The sequence below is a fragment of the Carcharodon carcharias genome, chromosome 4 (assembly GCF_017639515.1).
Source record: "Carcharodon carcharias isolate sCarCar2 chromosome 4, sCarCar2.pri, whole genome shotgun sequence".
NCBI classification, from domain to species: Eukaryota; Metazoa; Chordata; class Chondrichthyes; order Lamniformes; family Lamnidae; genus Carcharodon; species Carcharodon carcharias.
Window position 1 is genome coordinate 52,175,241 of NC_054470.1, and position 17,763 is coordinate 52,193,003.

General features: G+C 41.4%; 1 protein-coding gene across 1 annotated transcript in view; it reads right to left on the reverse strand.

Annotated features, from left to right (window-relative positions):
* The window catches only part of rfx3 (regulatory factor X, 3 (influences HLA class II expression)), a 466,745-nt gene that overhangs the window by 315,546 nt on the left and 133,436 nt on the right, over positions 1–17,763 (reverse strand). The window contains exon 5 of the mRNA XM_041185706.1: positions 11,963–12,015. Coding sequence (XP_041041640.1) covers positions 11,963–12,015 — 53 coding nt within the window. The remainder of the gene's footprint in view (positions 1–11,962; positions 12,016–17,763) is intronic.

Below are 17,763 nucleotides of genomic sequence, written 5' to 3' on the forward strand. Positions count from 1 at the left end.
ATAATGATTTCAATACCCTTTAAAATGTTAACATTTAACCAGTTAAATTTTACCTAGTATTATAATTGCACACTATGTAACAGAAGTGTTAGATGGGACTTCAACTTAAATTTAATCCATAAAATATCTTGTAAATTCACCCTGATCCTTATAAAGATTATTCAGAGTCAAAAAAACTCCCTACCCCTCCTGAAGGTGATATATGGGATACAAATTTATGGATGTCTGGTACCTCGTCCAAGTTACTTACATAAACTAACGTTAAGTATAGACATGTGAGGGGGGCACTCATTGGATAATTATTTGTGTAAATATAAAGAGACTATTTTGTTACAGTGCCCCTTTAAGAGGCTGTCAGTTGGTTACTTAGTCAATTACTTTGTTTTTTAATCAGAAGACTATAAAGAGACACTCCTGCTCCTGGGCCTGGCCAAGGTGGCCATTAACAGGTCCAGGCAATGGGCAGTTGAGGGGGTTGTATGGTCCGACTGCCTGCCTCTTTTTCACGGTTGTGTCCGTGCACGGGTTTCCCTGGAGAGGGAGCACGCAGTGTCCCTTGGTGCATTTGAGCGCTTCTGCAACCAGTGAGCTCCGCAGGGGCTGGAGCATACTATCAGCCCCCAAACAGACATCTTAATTTAATTTTAATGAGTTCCCGTTAAAGGTTTATTTCAGTTACAGTCAAGTTATAGTACCTCTTTCCAAGAGGTTGTTCATTAGTTATTTGTCTAATATACTTTCAAAAGAGTATAAAGAGACGCTTACTGACACTTTTGGGGGGTTGTAGAGTTAGGAGCTACATTTGTAATGTTTCACTTTGTGAATAAATCTAAAACGGAGTAAAGATTGACCTCTAGGTGCCTCCTTCTACCTACTGGCCATACTTTGGAGAAGTCTAGGCAGCAAGTTACTAAACTATTGGGCTATTAGAGCTGTCAACATCAGGAAATTTTTAAGAGTAACATTTCTAATCAAAAAAGTGAGATAAATTGAAAACCCATTTAAATAAAGGTTTACAAATGAAATTTACAAATGAAACACATTATTCACAACATACGTCACTGATTTGAATGAGAGAACTTAATGTAATATTTCCAAGTTTGCTAACAACACAAAATTTGGTGGGAATGAGAATGGTGAGGAGGATGTTAAGAGGCTTCAAGGCGATTTAGACAAGTTAAGAGAATGGGCAAATACATGGCAGATGCAGTATAACGTGGATGAGTGTGAAGTTATCCACTTCAGTAGGAAAAACAGAATGGCAGAGTATTATTTAAATGGTGATAGATTGCGAAATGTTGAGGTACCAAGGGATCTGGTGTCCTTGTACACCAATCATTGCAAGCAAGCAGGTGCAGCAAGCAGTTAAGAAGGCAAATAGTATGTTGGCCTTCATTGCGAGAGGACTCGAGGACAAGGGCAAGGATATCTTACTGCAGCTGTGCATTGTGTGCAGTTTTGATTTCCTTAGCTAAGAAAGGATATGCTTGCCATAGAGGAAGTGCAGCAAAAGTTTTCCTGACTCATTCCTGGGATGCTAGGATTGTCGTATGATGAGAGATTGGATCGACTAGGCCTGTATTCACTGGAGTTTAATGGAATGAGAGGGGATCTCATTGAAATGTTTAAACTCTGACAGGGCTGGACAGGCTTTATGTAGGGATGATGTTATCCCTGACTGCAGGGTCTAGAACAAGGGGTCACAGTCTTAGGATATGGGGTAGGCCATTTAGGACTGAAATGAGGAGAAACTTCTTCACTCAGAGGGTGGTGATCCTGTGGAATTCTCTATCACAAAAAACTGTGGAGACCAAGTCACTGAATGTATTTAAGAAGGAAATAGATTTCTAGACTCTAAAGGCACCAAAGGGTATGGGAAGAGAGCAGACGTATTGTGTCGAAGCAGAGGAGCAACCATAATCATACTGAATGACGAAGCAGGCTTGATGGGCCAAATGACCTACTCCTGCTCCTATTTTCTATATTTCTAAGTTTCTACATCATGACACAATAAACTTAGAAAATAAAATGACCGACCCACAAGCTGTGTCAATTTGAACCATGCTGAATTCAGGAACAAGAGATGGGTTTTCAATACAGTCTGCCAAACTGAGCTGCAGTATTCAGTCACAGGCAGAACATAGGCTGTGCAGAGAATAGTGAAGTTGCCAACTTTTGTGGTAGAGTAACTGCTAAGAATCAGCATTAGACAAATGATAAAATCAATAATGATGATGTCTTTGATCTTTCCATCAGCATAAATTTACAGATGGCTGAAATAAATATCTCCAGCATAGCATTAACCTTGCACTTAGGCTTATACTGCGGTTTCCATTTATTGTATTGCTAACCGCAAGATTTCGGAGCTGTGCTTAGAACACTGTTGAGAATTAAGAATGTGCAAATTTGTGACACATACGCCTTAGAAGATAAAGGACGCCCACTCCTGCTTCCCTAAACAATAAACTAGACTGAAAGTCATATTGCTGTGTCCTTTTGCCATGGGCTTATTTACGTTAACATTTTCTTACGACATTTCCCTTTCTTAATTAGGTCTGTTTATGAAATACACCACCCGTAGCTGATTGCTCAAATAACCTGGTGCAAAATCACTGCAAAAGACATTCTGAAAACAGCTGCTAGAAGGTGGTACCCAAAGGATGGCTACAATTGGGGAAAACAGCTGCACATTTAAGAATAAGGAGCTATTAATGGAGATGTTAAAATACCAAATGAGTCTGAAGGAAATCAGCAATAATATATATTTAATAAAGTTGTAAAAACATTGTAAATACAGTAGCTAAGTAAGACTTGATGAGTTTATGAATACGTCAGAGCTATTTATTTGCCAGTGGATTCTTAAGGGCAATTACAAGACCAGTCAAGTAACAGGTACTTGGAGGCACTATATACATTGGGGTTTGGCTGCATGTTAAACCCAATTTAATTACAGACGAGAATATTTCTGGTACACATACAGCTAATTTACCTGTTCATTGCAGGAAACATCCTCAGCCATCTGCATCACATACAGGTGACTTGAGCTCCATGAGGCAAGGTGCTCTGAGAATATAGTTAATGAAATGTCAATTTATTTTAAAATTATACTTTGTGACAACAATTTAAAAGTATTTGTTATTTACTTAAAACTATTATATTTCATTTCCCAAAATTGTTTTGCTGATCTAACCCAAAGAGGGTTATTTTAACCCCCAAAACAGTTAGTTTGGTGCTTATGAGCCAAAAACAGCCATGCCCCAAAGTTAACCTACATCCTCCCTACAACTGGATCTCCTGCGATCACTGGCCAGATCGGACACCCAACCTTTGCCCATATCTATTCGCGATTACCCACCAAATCATGTGTACCCACTAACCACACACCACGCCCCCCCCCCCCCCCCCCCCCCCCCCCCCCCCCCCCCCCCGCCTCCCGCCCACAATATCTGCAGAAAGAGCAGGAAGCCTACCTGCTCTCAGACGTGGTCTCTTCTAGAGCGTTCCCCACCCAACAGGAAGCCAAGCCTGTCATTCAGGCTGGCATCTGGGCAGGAAACCTGTTTAAAAAGAAACACGCTGTATAATTAAAACTCCACAACATTTGGGGAAGCTCAGAGTTCCGAGCTGCTGGCCAATGTTCCTGGGTGCTTTTTCTAAGGATACAATTTCTAGTTTTTCTTTTTCTGGCTGGATTTAAAAAGCAAAACCGAAACTCCCTAAAGAAAATGAAGACTGCCCAGACAGCTACAATATACAGCTTGCATTCCACCAAGTGGGATGGAAAGAAAAGACACTCAACTCCCTGGAGCCATAAAAGACCCCATCTCCTGTTGGCTTTTCACTATATTGAAACTTTGCAAATGTTTCTAAAATGCAATTACCCGTTCTGACATGGACTAATAGAATTTCTCTGGAATTCCAGCAGAGTACTTTAAGAGGCAAGCAGGAGGGAAAGCAAGACCATGCTGTACTGAAACACGGGGCTGAAGCTGTTTGCACTCTCTCTCCAAAAGTATTGTGCCCAAATTTGTAAAGTAACCATTCTGAGAACAACAATCTACTGCAAACCAAGACTTGTGAGAAAAGTTATAGCTCATTGAATGGAAAGGACAGTAGGGATGTGGGTACAAAATTAGCTAAGTAATAGGAAATAGCAAGTAATGGTTAATGGATATTTTTCGGGCTGGAGGAAGGTTTGTCGTGCAGTTCCCCGGGGGTTAGTACTGGGACCCTTGCTTTTCCTGATTTTTATTAATGATCTAGATCTTGTTGTGCAGGGGACAATTTCAAAGTTTGTGAATGATATAAAACTTGGAAGCCTTGTAAACTGTGAGGAGGACAGTGTAGAACTTCAAAAGGACATAGCCAAGTTGGTAGAGTGGGCAGATGAAGTTCAGTGCAGAAAAATGTGAGGTGATTCATTTTGGTAGGAAGAACATGGAGAGACAATATAAAATAAAAGGTACAACTCTAAAGGGTGTGCAGGAGCAGAGGGACCTGGGTGTATGTGTGCACAAGTCATTGAAGGTGGCAGGACAGGTGGAGAGAGCAGTTAATAAAGCATACAGTACTCTAGGCTTTATTAATAGGGGCATAGAGTACAAGAGCAAGGAGGTTGTGCTGAACTTATATAGGACACTATTCAGACCTCAGCTGGTGTAGTGTACACACTTATGGGTACCACACAATAAGAAGGATGTGAATGCATTGGAGAGTGTGTAGAAGTAGTTTACAAAAATGGTTCCAGAGATGAGAAACTTCAGTTATGAAAATAGATTGGATAAGTTAGGACTGCTCACCTTGGAGAGCAGAAGGCTAAGAGGAGATTTGATAGAGGCGTTTAAAATCATAAGGAGGCTAGACAAAGTAGATAGGGGAGAAACTGTTCCCACTCGTAAAGGGGTAGAGAATGAAAGGGCACAGATTTAAAGTGATTTGCAAAAGAAACAAATGCGATGCGAGTAAAAACTTTTTCACACAGCGAGTGGTTCAGGTCTAGAATGCACTGCCTGGAAGCAGGTTCAATCAAGGCATTCAAGTGGACATTAGATGATTATATAGAAACAATATGCAGGGTTACAGGAAAACGTTAGAAGAGTGGCACTGAATCATAATGCTCAATCGAGAGCCAGTGTAGACACAATGGGCCGAATGGCCTCCTTCTGCACCATAACAATTCTGTGATTCTTTTGGGAATAAAATGTAGAAATCTGTTCCATACAACCACACCCAAGAAGACAACTGAATGAAACAGGTGCAACGTGGAATCACCGCATCAAAACCAGCCAAAGAACAGCTAACCGTATGCTCCTTTGTTTTATCTTCGTCACAAACTGTAAAAATTTCTTAAGTCTAACCTCTTATTCTGCCATTTGTACTAGTCTGTGTGTGGGCTCAGGCTAGTGTGAGTGATGTATGAATGGTGGTTGCAATTTCCCTAGTTTGCTATGCCCAGACCTGGAAAGGATGAATAGGGGAGTCATTTCACCCTTCCTCACAAGGTCATACCACCATTTATGAATCAGGGTAATTGATTTGTGATGATTAAGTTGAACGATGTTTTTATTTCACCAAGAATGATAGTGGTATTTTTGGACAAATTCCATGATTATCAATATCTGTGCAGACACTGTAAATCAGAGGGTCTTAATTACCATTAGTAATTTGTTTAACCTTGTAGTTAATTTTTATCTCTGCCTTCTTTTAAAGGCCAAGACACAGATGAAGATAGTAAGATCCAGTCATCTTGACTTATTTTGTAAACTCTTGTGTTAGTGGAGCGTTCAATTGTTAAATTGTGCTGGTGGTGAGAGTTCACCCTACTGGGATTTGAACTTGAACAGGAATCAGCAGACAACAAGCATATTTCCAGCTTTGTGGATAGACTGGCTTTCAACACAATGCTCTTTAAACAAGTGCAAAAGAATGCGGAAATTCGACTTGTGCCAAATGTTATTTGAGTTTAAAATTCCAGTCTTATTTCACTGGTTATGCTGATTTTAGGTGAATTATGCAGAAGAAAACAGTGAAAACTCTACATCACAATGTAAACGCATACAAAACCACTTTCCCTAAAAACAATCCTGTGCAAAATATATTTGTCGTTACTGGAACAGCAGATGGACAGTTGCTGTGTTCAATGTTCCCTTTAAATTGAACAGCCATGTACCTGCCCAGCAACTCAAAAGAAACACACAAGTCAGCCCTTTAAGTTGCTGCACGTTGTGCAAAAAAAAAATTTCAAGGGGATCCATATTTAAGCAAGTTGTATGTGCACTCAAGAAAATTACAGGGTACGTTGCCTGTATTCCAGAATGCTTTGTTTTGGAGTCCCTGTCTTGAAGACAGAGCAGGAATGGCAATCTATTGAGAAGCCATTATAAGATAGCTTCTGCTAAAAACAAGGGTGGAAAAAATTTTTCGGCCAAATACTTCAGGATAACACTAATGTAGAACTTTTTCCAAAATGAATTCTTTAATGGTAACTCTTATTAAACACCTGCAGTTTTCTTAACAAAAGGGAGTTTCATTGATACATTTAACATTTTTAAGCTTTACCATTGGTCTAATTAAGGTTGCGTGGCAGGAAACGAGATATAATTTTAGAATGTACTTCAGTACAAAATATTATTTCAATAGAACATCATTTTATTAAAATGAAGAAACTGGCAATCATTCATGCATGACCCTCACAGTAGAAAGACACTTTGCACTATTTGCCTGTCATCTCCACTACATGTACCGTAAGCAGCTTAGCATTAAATCAATTTTAAAAACTAAGTTAAATACATTACTATTATAATGGGATAAAAGGCAATGAATGCTGTGCAGCTCCATTAGGCTTCTTTGTTAAGGGAAAAAGCCAATTATCTGCAGCTGTCAACCATAAAGACCTAGAGCCATTTAAGCTAACATTAGCCTCCACCTGATGAAAACAGGGGCAATTTCTTTTTTCTTAATAACGTAATTCCCTTTTGCTATAAAAGCATGATAAATACAACAAAATAATACTGGCTGCATTCTGTCAGAAAACAGTTGATAGGTGTAGATAATGCAGTAAAAGTATCAATACAGTTGATTACTGTTGGGCAGGGAATGCAGCCTGAAAGCAGGTACAGTTCCTGCTCTTTGGCGTAGATATCGCTGGGGTGGATGGATATATGGTACAGCGTGGTTTGGCAGGTAAACACATACATATGTGGGCAAACATGGGATGTCCAAACAAGTCTGTGATCACAGGAGGTCTGTTTGTAGGGAGTGATGCAGGTTGACTAAAAATAAAACTTCATAGGGAGAAGGTAGTTTAGTGGTAATATCACTTGGCTAGTAATCCAGAGGCCCAGGCTAATGCTCTGAGGACGTGGTTTCAAATACCATCAAAGCAGCTGGTGAAATTTAAATTCAATTAATAAAATCTGGAATTGAAAACTAGCTTCAATAACCATGAAACCATCATCAATTGTCATAAAAACCCGTTTGGTTCACTAATATCCTTCAGGAAAGGAAATCTGCTGTCCTTACCTGGTCTGGCTTACATGTGAAACAGATCCTCAATAATGTGGTTGACTTTTAATTGCCTGCTAAAATGGCCTAGTAAGTCACTCAGTTCGGCAGCACTTCAGGATGGGCAACAAATGCTGACCTTGCCTGCGACACCCACATTCAACGAAAAGAATAAATTTTTAAAACGTACACTTTGCTCCGGGATCACATTTACTGTATAGGAGCGAATTTCTCATCCCCACCCAGAGAGAAAAAAAAGAGGGGGAGTGTGTAGGTTTGGGTTACTACCTCATTTCTTTTAAAGAAATGCTAACCACCAGCTATGCAATGCTGAGAACATTACATAACGTAGTAGCCAGCATATTTAAAGAGAACATTTCCAACAATGATTGACAAGGCAAAATGCTTATAATGACAAACATATTCAACCTCTTAGAACAGTGCTTCCGAAATTTTTCCTACTGTGACCCCCATTTTAATGCTTTTAAATTGTATGACCCCAGAGTGACAGCAGGGGGTGCTGGGGAAGAAAGAGGTGTTGTGAGAGCAGTGCAGAAGGAAAGAGTTGTGAGAGCAGGGGTTGGGGATGCGGGGGAGGGGTGGGGTGGAGATTGATCCCCAGCAACCACGAAAATATTCCTTTGTCCTCTTCACGATATTGAAGCCCCTTAGTTATTCAGTAACTTAAAGCTGATATCTGATGTTGTAACAAACTCCACCAACGTGCTTTTTCTTCTTAAGACTACAAGAACAATAATATAAACCACCCCCAGACACACTGAGCAGTCAAACCAATGGTATTCACTAGAAAAACGATAGCCAACTGGGATATCAGAAAATTTTAATTGTGCCACAAGCAGAATTATAGATTCATTAGAATTTATTTGTTCAGAACGGTATCTTGGTAAATAAAGTATAAACAATTATTATAAAAGAAAAAAAACATTAGCTATACAGTACACCTAAAGTGATCTAACAAAGTTTCAACAAAGAAGCATAACTTCTTTACTATGTACCCTTATTTAGTACTCCTAACGTGTTCCTAAAAGATGGCGTGCTTATATGAAAATCATTTTCCCATAAGAAAACATGGAAGAAAGGTGAGTTATGGTCTTGACCTATAATTTTTTACATTAAAAACTTATTGCCTGGTTGAACCTAACTAGCCCAAAAATCCTCTTACTAACTTAACACCACTTAATAATTTACTAACTCTCAACTTACTAATTCTTTCAACTTAACTCTTGCTTGCCGCTTCCTGCCTCCAGTTCGCCGCCTCTCCCGATTCAACACCTCTCCCTCTTCCCAATTCTCCCACTTGCCATTTCCTTCCCCAATCCCCCCAGTCACCACTTTGTTCCCGCTACCCAATTCTCCCATTTGCCACCTTGCTCCCCAACCTTCTCAGTCGCTGCTTCCCTCTCCCGAACCTCTCCACAAGCAAGGGCTCAGGCGAGTGACAGCAGGACAGAAGAAATCAAACAAGGGAGAGGCAGCAACTGGGAGGGTCAGGGAAGGAGGCACTAAGCATAACGGAAACGGCAAGCAGGCCACTGAGAAGGCAAGTAGCCTAAGGGCCACCTAGTGAATACCACAGGATCAAACTCAATGCAGCAAAAATGGAGGCCGGCTCCAGCAAATTTTGCAATAAACAGCAGATTCTCACCACAAAGAACTACAAATCTGGGTGTGCTATCAAAGTGGTCCATTGCAAGAGCTGCATTAGGGCCTAGTTTTGTCTCCACAATGATCATTGCTGCCTTGGAGGAGGGGGAGCTCACAACCCCTCATCCTGTGATCCCACTGAGGGTCACAACCCATGGTTTTGGAACACCTGACTTAGAATATAACTGCAATATCAGCTCTTACAAACATGAAGCAGATAATTTTAAGTCCCAACAATGGGTCACCTTGGGATTGCAAAATGTAAAATGAACTTTAAAACATGAACCCAACCTGCCTCAAACTTCAAACCTGCCCACGTCCAGTTTTAACAGAGGCGGGATGGGGAATTGTCTCAAGCTTGTTAGCAGTAAGCTATTGTTTGCAAACCCACACAAAAATTAGAAAGATAAGAGGTCTGATAATGAAAAGAATTTTGATTTCATTGAGAGGATAGCAAAAATGAACTGCTTGCACAAAAGGAGGCCATGTCATACTGCCTTTCCTGGAACACTAAAATGGATTAAGTCACAAAAACAAACAAAACGATCCTGAATTTACACAAGACAACGACAATTCAGACAAGTGGCTGGTTCAGATTATCTTTCCAGACTTTACGGACATTAAAAAACCTGTAGACATGGGACAGAATGGAGGTCAGGAGTTAAAATCTAAACAAGTGGTTCAAAGACTGTGTTAAAAGGTCAACAAAGAAACAACAAAAGGAAGTTTTGAACAACAAAGGAAGTTAGTGAATCGAAAGGGTAAGAAGCATTATGCCAGAGGATCTTTTCTTGGTTGACAAATCACACCTGCCAGTACCAGAAATCCAGAGGGATTGTCAGAAATCAACAATGTTGTTCTTGTCAAAGTTAACCAGATAAAACCAAGTATACAATTTTCTAACCCTGGATGTGGAAAAGCTGTAAAAAAAATAGGCAGAATGAAAAAAGGGAACCTCTGCAACAGGTGACAGAAAGCGAAGCATCAGTAGTAAAGTAAACTCTTGCTTGCAAGAGAGTTCCAACTCTAAGAATTCCTGCAAACTGAATTTAAATCCTAGCTGTCACATGCAGTTGGTTGGTCAGGTTAAGTATTATTAATTTGCCAAGACAAAATGTTTAATAGTGAAATGTGACAGAAATAGAAAGAATATTACCAAAATTGTATGCAATAAATTAGTGGTTAAAGTGTTTACACTGTTACATTTTGATAATGTTAATGGCAATACTTCTTCAGTTTTTAGGGGGCGGTGTTATTACCGCTAAACTTGATAAGACAGGTTTTAAATTGTCTCTTTTAATTTAAGGTAAATCAGAAAGCCCTGGAACGGGGGGGAAATGGTGTGAACTTGTGCTGAGCTCTGCCGGGGATAAGCCCTTGTGACCTGGTTGCCATGGGGAAGGGGGCCTCAGTCAAAACTTATTCAAAGTCAGATGGGAGCCGGAACACCTAGGCATAAAGGAAAAGGGAACTGATCTGACTACCACTTACTCTCAGACTTTCAGAGGCAGAAACCCCGAAGGATTTGGAGAAAGTAGACCCACCACAGGCACTGCTATGCTAAGCTGAAGAAAAGAACCGCTTTTAGTTTAATCACCAGGAGAAGGCCTGGTGAGGAAGGAACCCATGTTCAAGGAAACAAGGATTGTGACAAGTTAAGAGACTACAGAATTGCCAAGGGGAACCTTGCCATGTGGAGTCCATTTGATTACGTTCAAAGAGTTGAGTGAAAAGGATTTTATTTAAAAGGACTCTGGAAGGTTCACCTTGAAGTAGGGAGAAGGGATCCTGTTAATGCCAGGAGGAGTTGAATTTTAAACTTAAGATTATATGGCTACAGAGAGTACAGTATAACATATAAACACAGCATGGTTTCCTGTTGTGTTAGGAAGTTAAGGGGAGGTGGGGGGAACCGTTCTGTAGTTTAGTGTATAAGTTGCTTACTAACTAATGTTTAGTTGCTGTTGATTTTAGTTTATTTGTTACAGGAGAAGTCTTAAAATGTGAAATCTTGTGTGATCCTTTGAGTTGTTCACTGGGAAATTCATATATCTTTTAAAAAGTTATCAGTCTGTATAGGGATTATAACAGAACTCAGACATATTCAAATGATATTAATCTCCCCAGCCAGCGAGAACAAAACCAGGGAGCAGCTACATGGAATGGCCCCACTTTCTGCTCTGCTGCAGTCAATCTGCAATTTTAAAGCCACTAGTTTTGGTTTTAAATGGTTTTAAATGGTGCACCTGCTGGACGCCAATGACAGCCTCATAAATAATTGCAAATTGGAGTCCCAAGCCATACATGGGCCTTGATGGAATTTTAACTCACTCAAGTGTTACACACAGTATTACTCTGCCACGTGAACCTGTTGGATAGCTACAGAGGCTCACTGAAGCAATTTAAAACAAGAATCGTTCCATAGAGAGGCCCAGAAAAACAGGCAAGCTTCTCCAAAGTGCAATATGGTTGGATGCAAATTTGTGCTTATGACCTCCCACATCACCAAGCTCTCAATTTGCATTGTTTAGGCAAGGTCAATTGCTTCATCACAAAGGGAGAGATACTTGGAAGGACAACTAACCCTGCTGGGGCATTTTGTTCACCTTGCAGGTAGCCAACAGAGACATTGAACAAAACATGGAAGCACGTCATTTATTGTATTGATAGCAGGGCTACTTAATTAAAGGAAATCACAGAAAAAAGGAGCTAACATTTCAAAAAGTGAGGAATTTGTAAGTACAACAAAACAAAAATCACAGCAGAAATCAGCAAAACAACATTCTGTACTCACGTTCTGACCACTGCTCTTCACCTCTAGGTTCTGGCACTGGAATTGGCAGAAACCTGGAGGAAAAATGGGAAATAAGAACAGATGAGACATGAGGAAGAGTAGCGTATCCCTACAGCTGGTCTATTTCACAACAGCTGACCGAGTAGAGACATAAGAACCAATGTAGAACATGGGCTACTCCTGGTCAGCTTGGATCATTACCACATTGCACAATGTCTAATCCCACCTGAGCCAGCAGGGAAGCTGAAGGGTGAGCTGCTGCTGGTCCACTAAATTATGGATTGAATTGTCCCTCCTTGCTGCCTAAAAGCCCTATTTTTAATGAACAATGTAAAAGAAATAATGCACCTAGACATAAAAGAGTCTTGGATAACAACTAAAAAAAAGTTCAGAAAAGAATTTGACTGTGAGAATTTCTCAACAATTAACGTAGTAGTTTTCAATAGTAACCACTTATTTACAAGTACCCTAACTTACAACTCTCATGTGCCATGACATGTCATCTCTGAACTCCACCTTCAGCTCTCTTGACTTCACCAGATCCAAGATGTCTTTACTGTCATGCTTCCCAAGTTACAACAGCCACCATCACAACCTCAAAGGGCTACATGCTCATGTACACTCCATTTTTTACTATTTGACATTGTAATGAAAATATAATAATTTTCATATTATTGTAATTTATTGTAAAGATAAGATAATAGTGGAGTTTGGATTAGTTTCTCTGTTGTAGGTGTGCGTGGGTTTTAATTGAATTATGGACAGCTGATCTGGGTGCTTTGATGTATCGAGAGGGGAAACTTGGTTTGAAATGCTAAATATGTAAACATAGCTGAAGTTTTAGAATGTGCGATGTGAAGAAAATTTGCATTTTTAGATGAACCAGAGTATTAAATTTCAAAGAGATGGTAAGGTGTAACACATAGCCATAAGAGGCTAAGCCAAACAGTGTGTTTATTTTTCCCAAAGATTACTGATAAATATTAGTGCTATGAAAGATTTATATTAGGAAAAGGTAAAGTTGCAAAGACATATTAGGACAATAGAATTTACAATAAAAAGGAAGAAACCTATATACGGTTACATGTAAGAAGGCGGCAACAAGTGTGAAAAGCCTCCAGCCTCTACGTACCAAGTCGCTGTCTCCAGGAATCAAAGCTGAGAGAATTCACTTTGGATATCACTGTCCAAGGTATTGTGTGCTTTGCTTGGGTCTGTTGAAATCTATGTTGTTTTACTGTTGCCTTAACAGAAGTGTAACTGGGCGCTAGATTATTTAGGGGATTTAGGAGTTATCATAGTAGTAGTAGTAATTTGTAGATCTATGTTTGTGCTTAAAATAATTTCTTTTATTAATAAATGTTTAATTTTGTTTTGGTGGACTTATTACTACTAACTTCAAGGCACCCATCTCAAAATAAAAATACACATTGCAAAACAGTTATGGCAGCTGTTTCAAGTTTCCCTCTGGGATTTGAGCAGTTCAGCATTTACCATCCGCTGTGCCATAACATACAGGATGTGGGCGTCACTGTAGGCCAGCATTGTTTTGCCCAACCCTAATTGCACTTGATAAGTTGGTGGTGAGTTGCCTTCTTGAAATGCTGCACTCCATATGGTGTAGGTGCATCCACAGTGCTGTTAGAAAGAATACTAGGATTTTGACCCAGCGAGGGTACAATGATATCGCTCAAAGTCAGAATGATGCATAGCTTGGAGGGGAACTTGCAGGTGGTGGTGTTCCTATGCATCTGCTGTCCTTGTGGTAGAGGTCGCAGATTTGGAAGGCGCTGTTGAAGGAGCTTTTGATAGTTGCTGCAATGCATCCTGTAGATAGTACATGCTGCTGCCACTGTGCATCGCTGGTGGAGGGAATGAATGCTTGAAGTGGTGGATGGGGTGCAACTCAAGCCAGCTGCTTTGTCCTGCATGGTGTGGAGCTTGAGTGTTGTTGTAGCTGAATACATCCAGGCAAGTGGAGAGTATTCCATCACACTCCTGACTTGTGCCTTGTTAATGGTGGATAGGCTTTGGAGAGATACGCGCCGCAGGATTCCTAGCCTCTGACCTGCTCTTGTAGCCACAATGTTTATATGGCTGGTCCAGTTCAGTTTCTGGTCAATGGTAGCCCCAGGGTCATCCACTCGGCACTTCTGGCTGAAGATGGTTACAAATACATCAGCCTTGTCTTTTGCACAGCTGGGTTCCCCCATCATTGAGGGTGGGGTATTTGTGGAAGCTGCTCCTTCGGTTAGTTGTTTACTTGTTCACCACCATTCATGACTGGGTCTGCCAGGACTGCAGACCTTAGATCTGATCCCTTGTTTTTGGAACCATCCTATCGAAAAGATAGGCAGGTTGGCAGAGGGGGTGGGGTTGCTTTATTAGTAAGAAATTAAATTAAATCGATAGCAAGAAATGACGTAGGGTCAGATGAAGTAGAATCTGTGTGGATAGAGTTGAGGAACCACAAAGGTAAAAAAAACCATAACGTGAGTTATGTACAGGCCTCCAAACAGTAGTCAGGATCTGGGGCACAAGATATACCAAGAGATAGAAAAGGCATGTAAGAAAGGCAAGGTTACAGTGATCATGGGGGATTTCAAAATGCAGGTAGGCTGGGAAAATCAGGTTGGTAGTGGATCCCAAGAAAAGGAATTTGTGGAATGTCTACGAGATGGCTTTTTGGAGCAGCTTGTGGTGAAGCCCACTAGGGAACAGGCAATTCTAGATTTAGTGATGTATAATGAGGCAGATTTGATAAGGGAGCTTAAGGTGAAGGAACCCTTAGGAGGTAGTGACCATAATATGCTAGAATTTACCCTGCAATTTGAGAGGAAAAAGCTGAAATCAGATGTAACTGTATTACAGTTGAATTAAGGCAACTACAGAGGCATGAGGGAGGAGTTGGCCAGAATTGACTGGGAGATGAGCCTAGCAGGAAAGACAGTGGAACAGCAATGGCAGGAGTTTCTGGGAATAATTTGGGAGACACAGCAAAAATTCATCCCTAGGAAGAAGAAGCATGCTGAGGGGAGGATGAGGCAACCATGGCTGACAAGGGAAGTCAGGGACAGCATAAAGAGAAAGCATACAAAGCGGCAAAAAGCAGTGGGAAACCAGGGGATTGGGAAACCTACAAAGAGCAACAGAGGACAACTAAAAAAGAAATAAAGATGGTGAAGATTAATTATGAGGGTAAACTAGCCAGTAATATAAAAGAAGATTGCAAGAGTTTTTTTAGATATATAAAGGGTAAGAGAGAGGCAAAAGTGGGCCACTGGAAAATGACACTGGAGAAGTCATAGCGGGGAACAAAGAAATGGAGGAGGAACTGAATAGGTACTTTGCGTCAGTCTTCACGGTGGAAGACACGAGTAACATCCCCAAAGTTCAAGGGGGCAAGCTGAGTATGGTGACCATTACCAAGGAGAAGGTGCTAGGAAAACTGAAAGGTCTGAAGGTGGATAAATCGCCTGGACCAGATAGATTAGACCCCCGAGTTCTGAAGGACATAGCTGAAGAGATAGTGGAGGCGTTCGTGGTGATCTTTCAGGAATCACTCGAGTCAGGGAGGGTCCCAGTGGACTGGAAAATTGCTAATGTAACCCCCCCCCACCCCCCATTTAAGAAGGGAGTGAGGCAAAAGATGGGAAATTACAGGCTGATTAGCCTGACCTCGGTCATTGGTAAGATTTTAGAGTCCATTATTAAGAATGAGATTTCAGAATATTTGGAAGTGCATGGTAAAATAGTGCAAAGTCAGCATGGTTTCATCAAGGGGAGGTCATGCCTAACAAATCTGTTAGAATTCTTTGAGGAGGTAACAAGCAGGTTAGACAAAGAAGAGCCAATGGATGTTATCTACTTGGACTTCCAGAAGGCCTTTGACAAGGTGCCGCACAGGAGGCTGCTCAGTAAGATAAGAGCCCATGGTGTTAGAGGCAAGGTACTAGCATGGATAGAAGATTGGCTGTCTGGCAGGAGGCAGAGAGTAGGGATAAGTGGGTCCTCCTCAGGATGGCGGCCAGTGACTAGTGGAGTTCCACAGGGGTCAGTGTTGGGACCACAACTTTTCACTTTATATATTAATGATCTAGATGATGGAACTGAGGGCATCCTGGCTAAATTTGCAGATGATACAAAGTTAGGTGGAGGGACAGGTAGTATTGAGGAGGCGGGGAGGCTGCAGAAGAATTTGGACAGGTTAGGAGAATGGGCAAAGAAGTGGCAGATGGATTACAACGTGGGCAAGTGTGAGGGCATGCACTTTGGTAGGAAGAATAGAGGCATAGATTATTTTCTAAATGGGGAGAGAATTCAGAAATCTGGAGTGCAAAGTGACTTGGGAGTCCTAGTCCAGGATCCTCTTAAGGTTAACTTGCAGGTTGAGTTGGTAGTTAGGAAGGCAAATGCAATGTTGGCATTTATTTCGAGAGGACTATAATATAAAAGCAGGGATGTGCTGCTGAGGCTTTATAAGGCTCTGGTCAGACCACATTTAGAAAATTGTGAGCAATTTTGGGCCCCGTATCTCAGGAAGGATGTTCTGGCCATGGAAAGGGTCCAGAGGAGGTTCACAAGAACAATCCCAGGATTGAAAGGCTTAACATATGAGGAATGTTTGAGGACTCTGGGTCTAGACACGATGGAGTTTAGAAGGATGAGGGGGGATCTGATTGAAACTTACAGAATACTAAAAGGCCTAGATAGAGTGGACGAGGGGAAGATGTTTCCATTAGTAGAAGAGACTAGGACCCGAGGGCACAGCCTCAGAGTAAAGGGAATACCTTTTTAGAACAGAGGTGAGGAGAAACTTCTTTAGCCAGAGAGTGGTGAATTTATGGAATTCATTACCACAGAAGGCTGTGGAGGCCAGGTCATTGAGTGTATTTAAGACCGAGATAGATGGGTTCTTGACTGGTAAGGGGATCAAAGGTTACAGGGAGAAGACGGGAGAATGGGGTTGAGAAACTTATCAGCCATGACCTTGAATGGCGGAGCAGACTCAATGGACCAAATGGCCTAATTTCTGCTCCTATGTCTTATGGATCGCTTAGCTCTGATTGTCGCATGCTGCTTCCACTATTTGGCATGTAAGTGTGTTGCTTCATAAATGAGTTGACACCTCATTTTTAGGTATGCCTGGTGCTTCTCCTGGCAAGCCCTCCTGCACTCTTCAGTGAACCCAGGGTTGATCCCCCAGCTTGATGGTAATGGTAGAGTGGGGGATATGCCAAGCCATGAGGCTACAGATAGCGGTTGAATACATTTCTGCTGCTGTTGATGGCCCACTGTGCCTCATGGGTGCCCAGTTTTGACTTGCTAGATCTGTTTGAAATCTATCCCAGTTAGCATGGTGGTAGTGCTAAATGTACATCATGCAATATGAAGGTGAGACTTCATCGCCACAAGAACTGTGCCCCAGTCACTCCTACCAAAACTGTGATGGGCAGGTGCATCTGCAACGGGTAGATTGGTGAGGATGAGGATGTATGTGCGTATGTCTATGTCAGGCTTTTCCCTCTTGTTGGTTCCCTCACCACTCGCAAACCTGGTCTAGCAGCTATGTCCTTCCGGACTCAGCTAGCTTAGTCAGTAGTGGTGCTACTGAGCCACTCTTGGTGATGAACATTGAAGAAGGGTACATTCTGTGCCCTTACCAGCCTCAGTGCTTCTTCCAACTGGTGTTCAACATGGAGGAGTATTGATTCATCAGCTGAGTGGGTGGGTGGTAGTGGGGGCAGTAGGTGGTAAACAACAGGAGGTTTCCTTGATGCCATACCTCTTGGTGTCCAGAA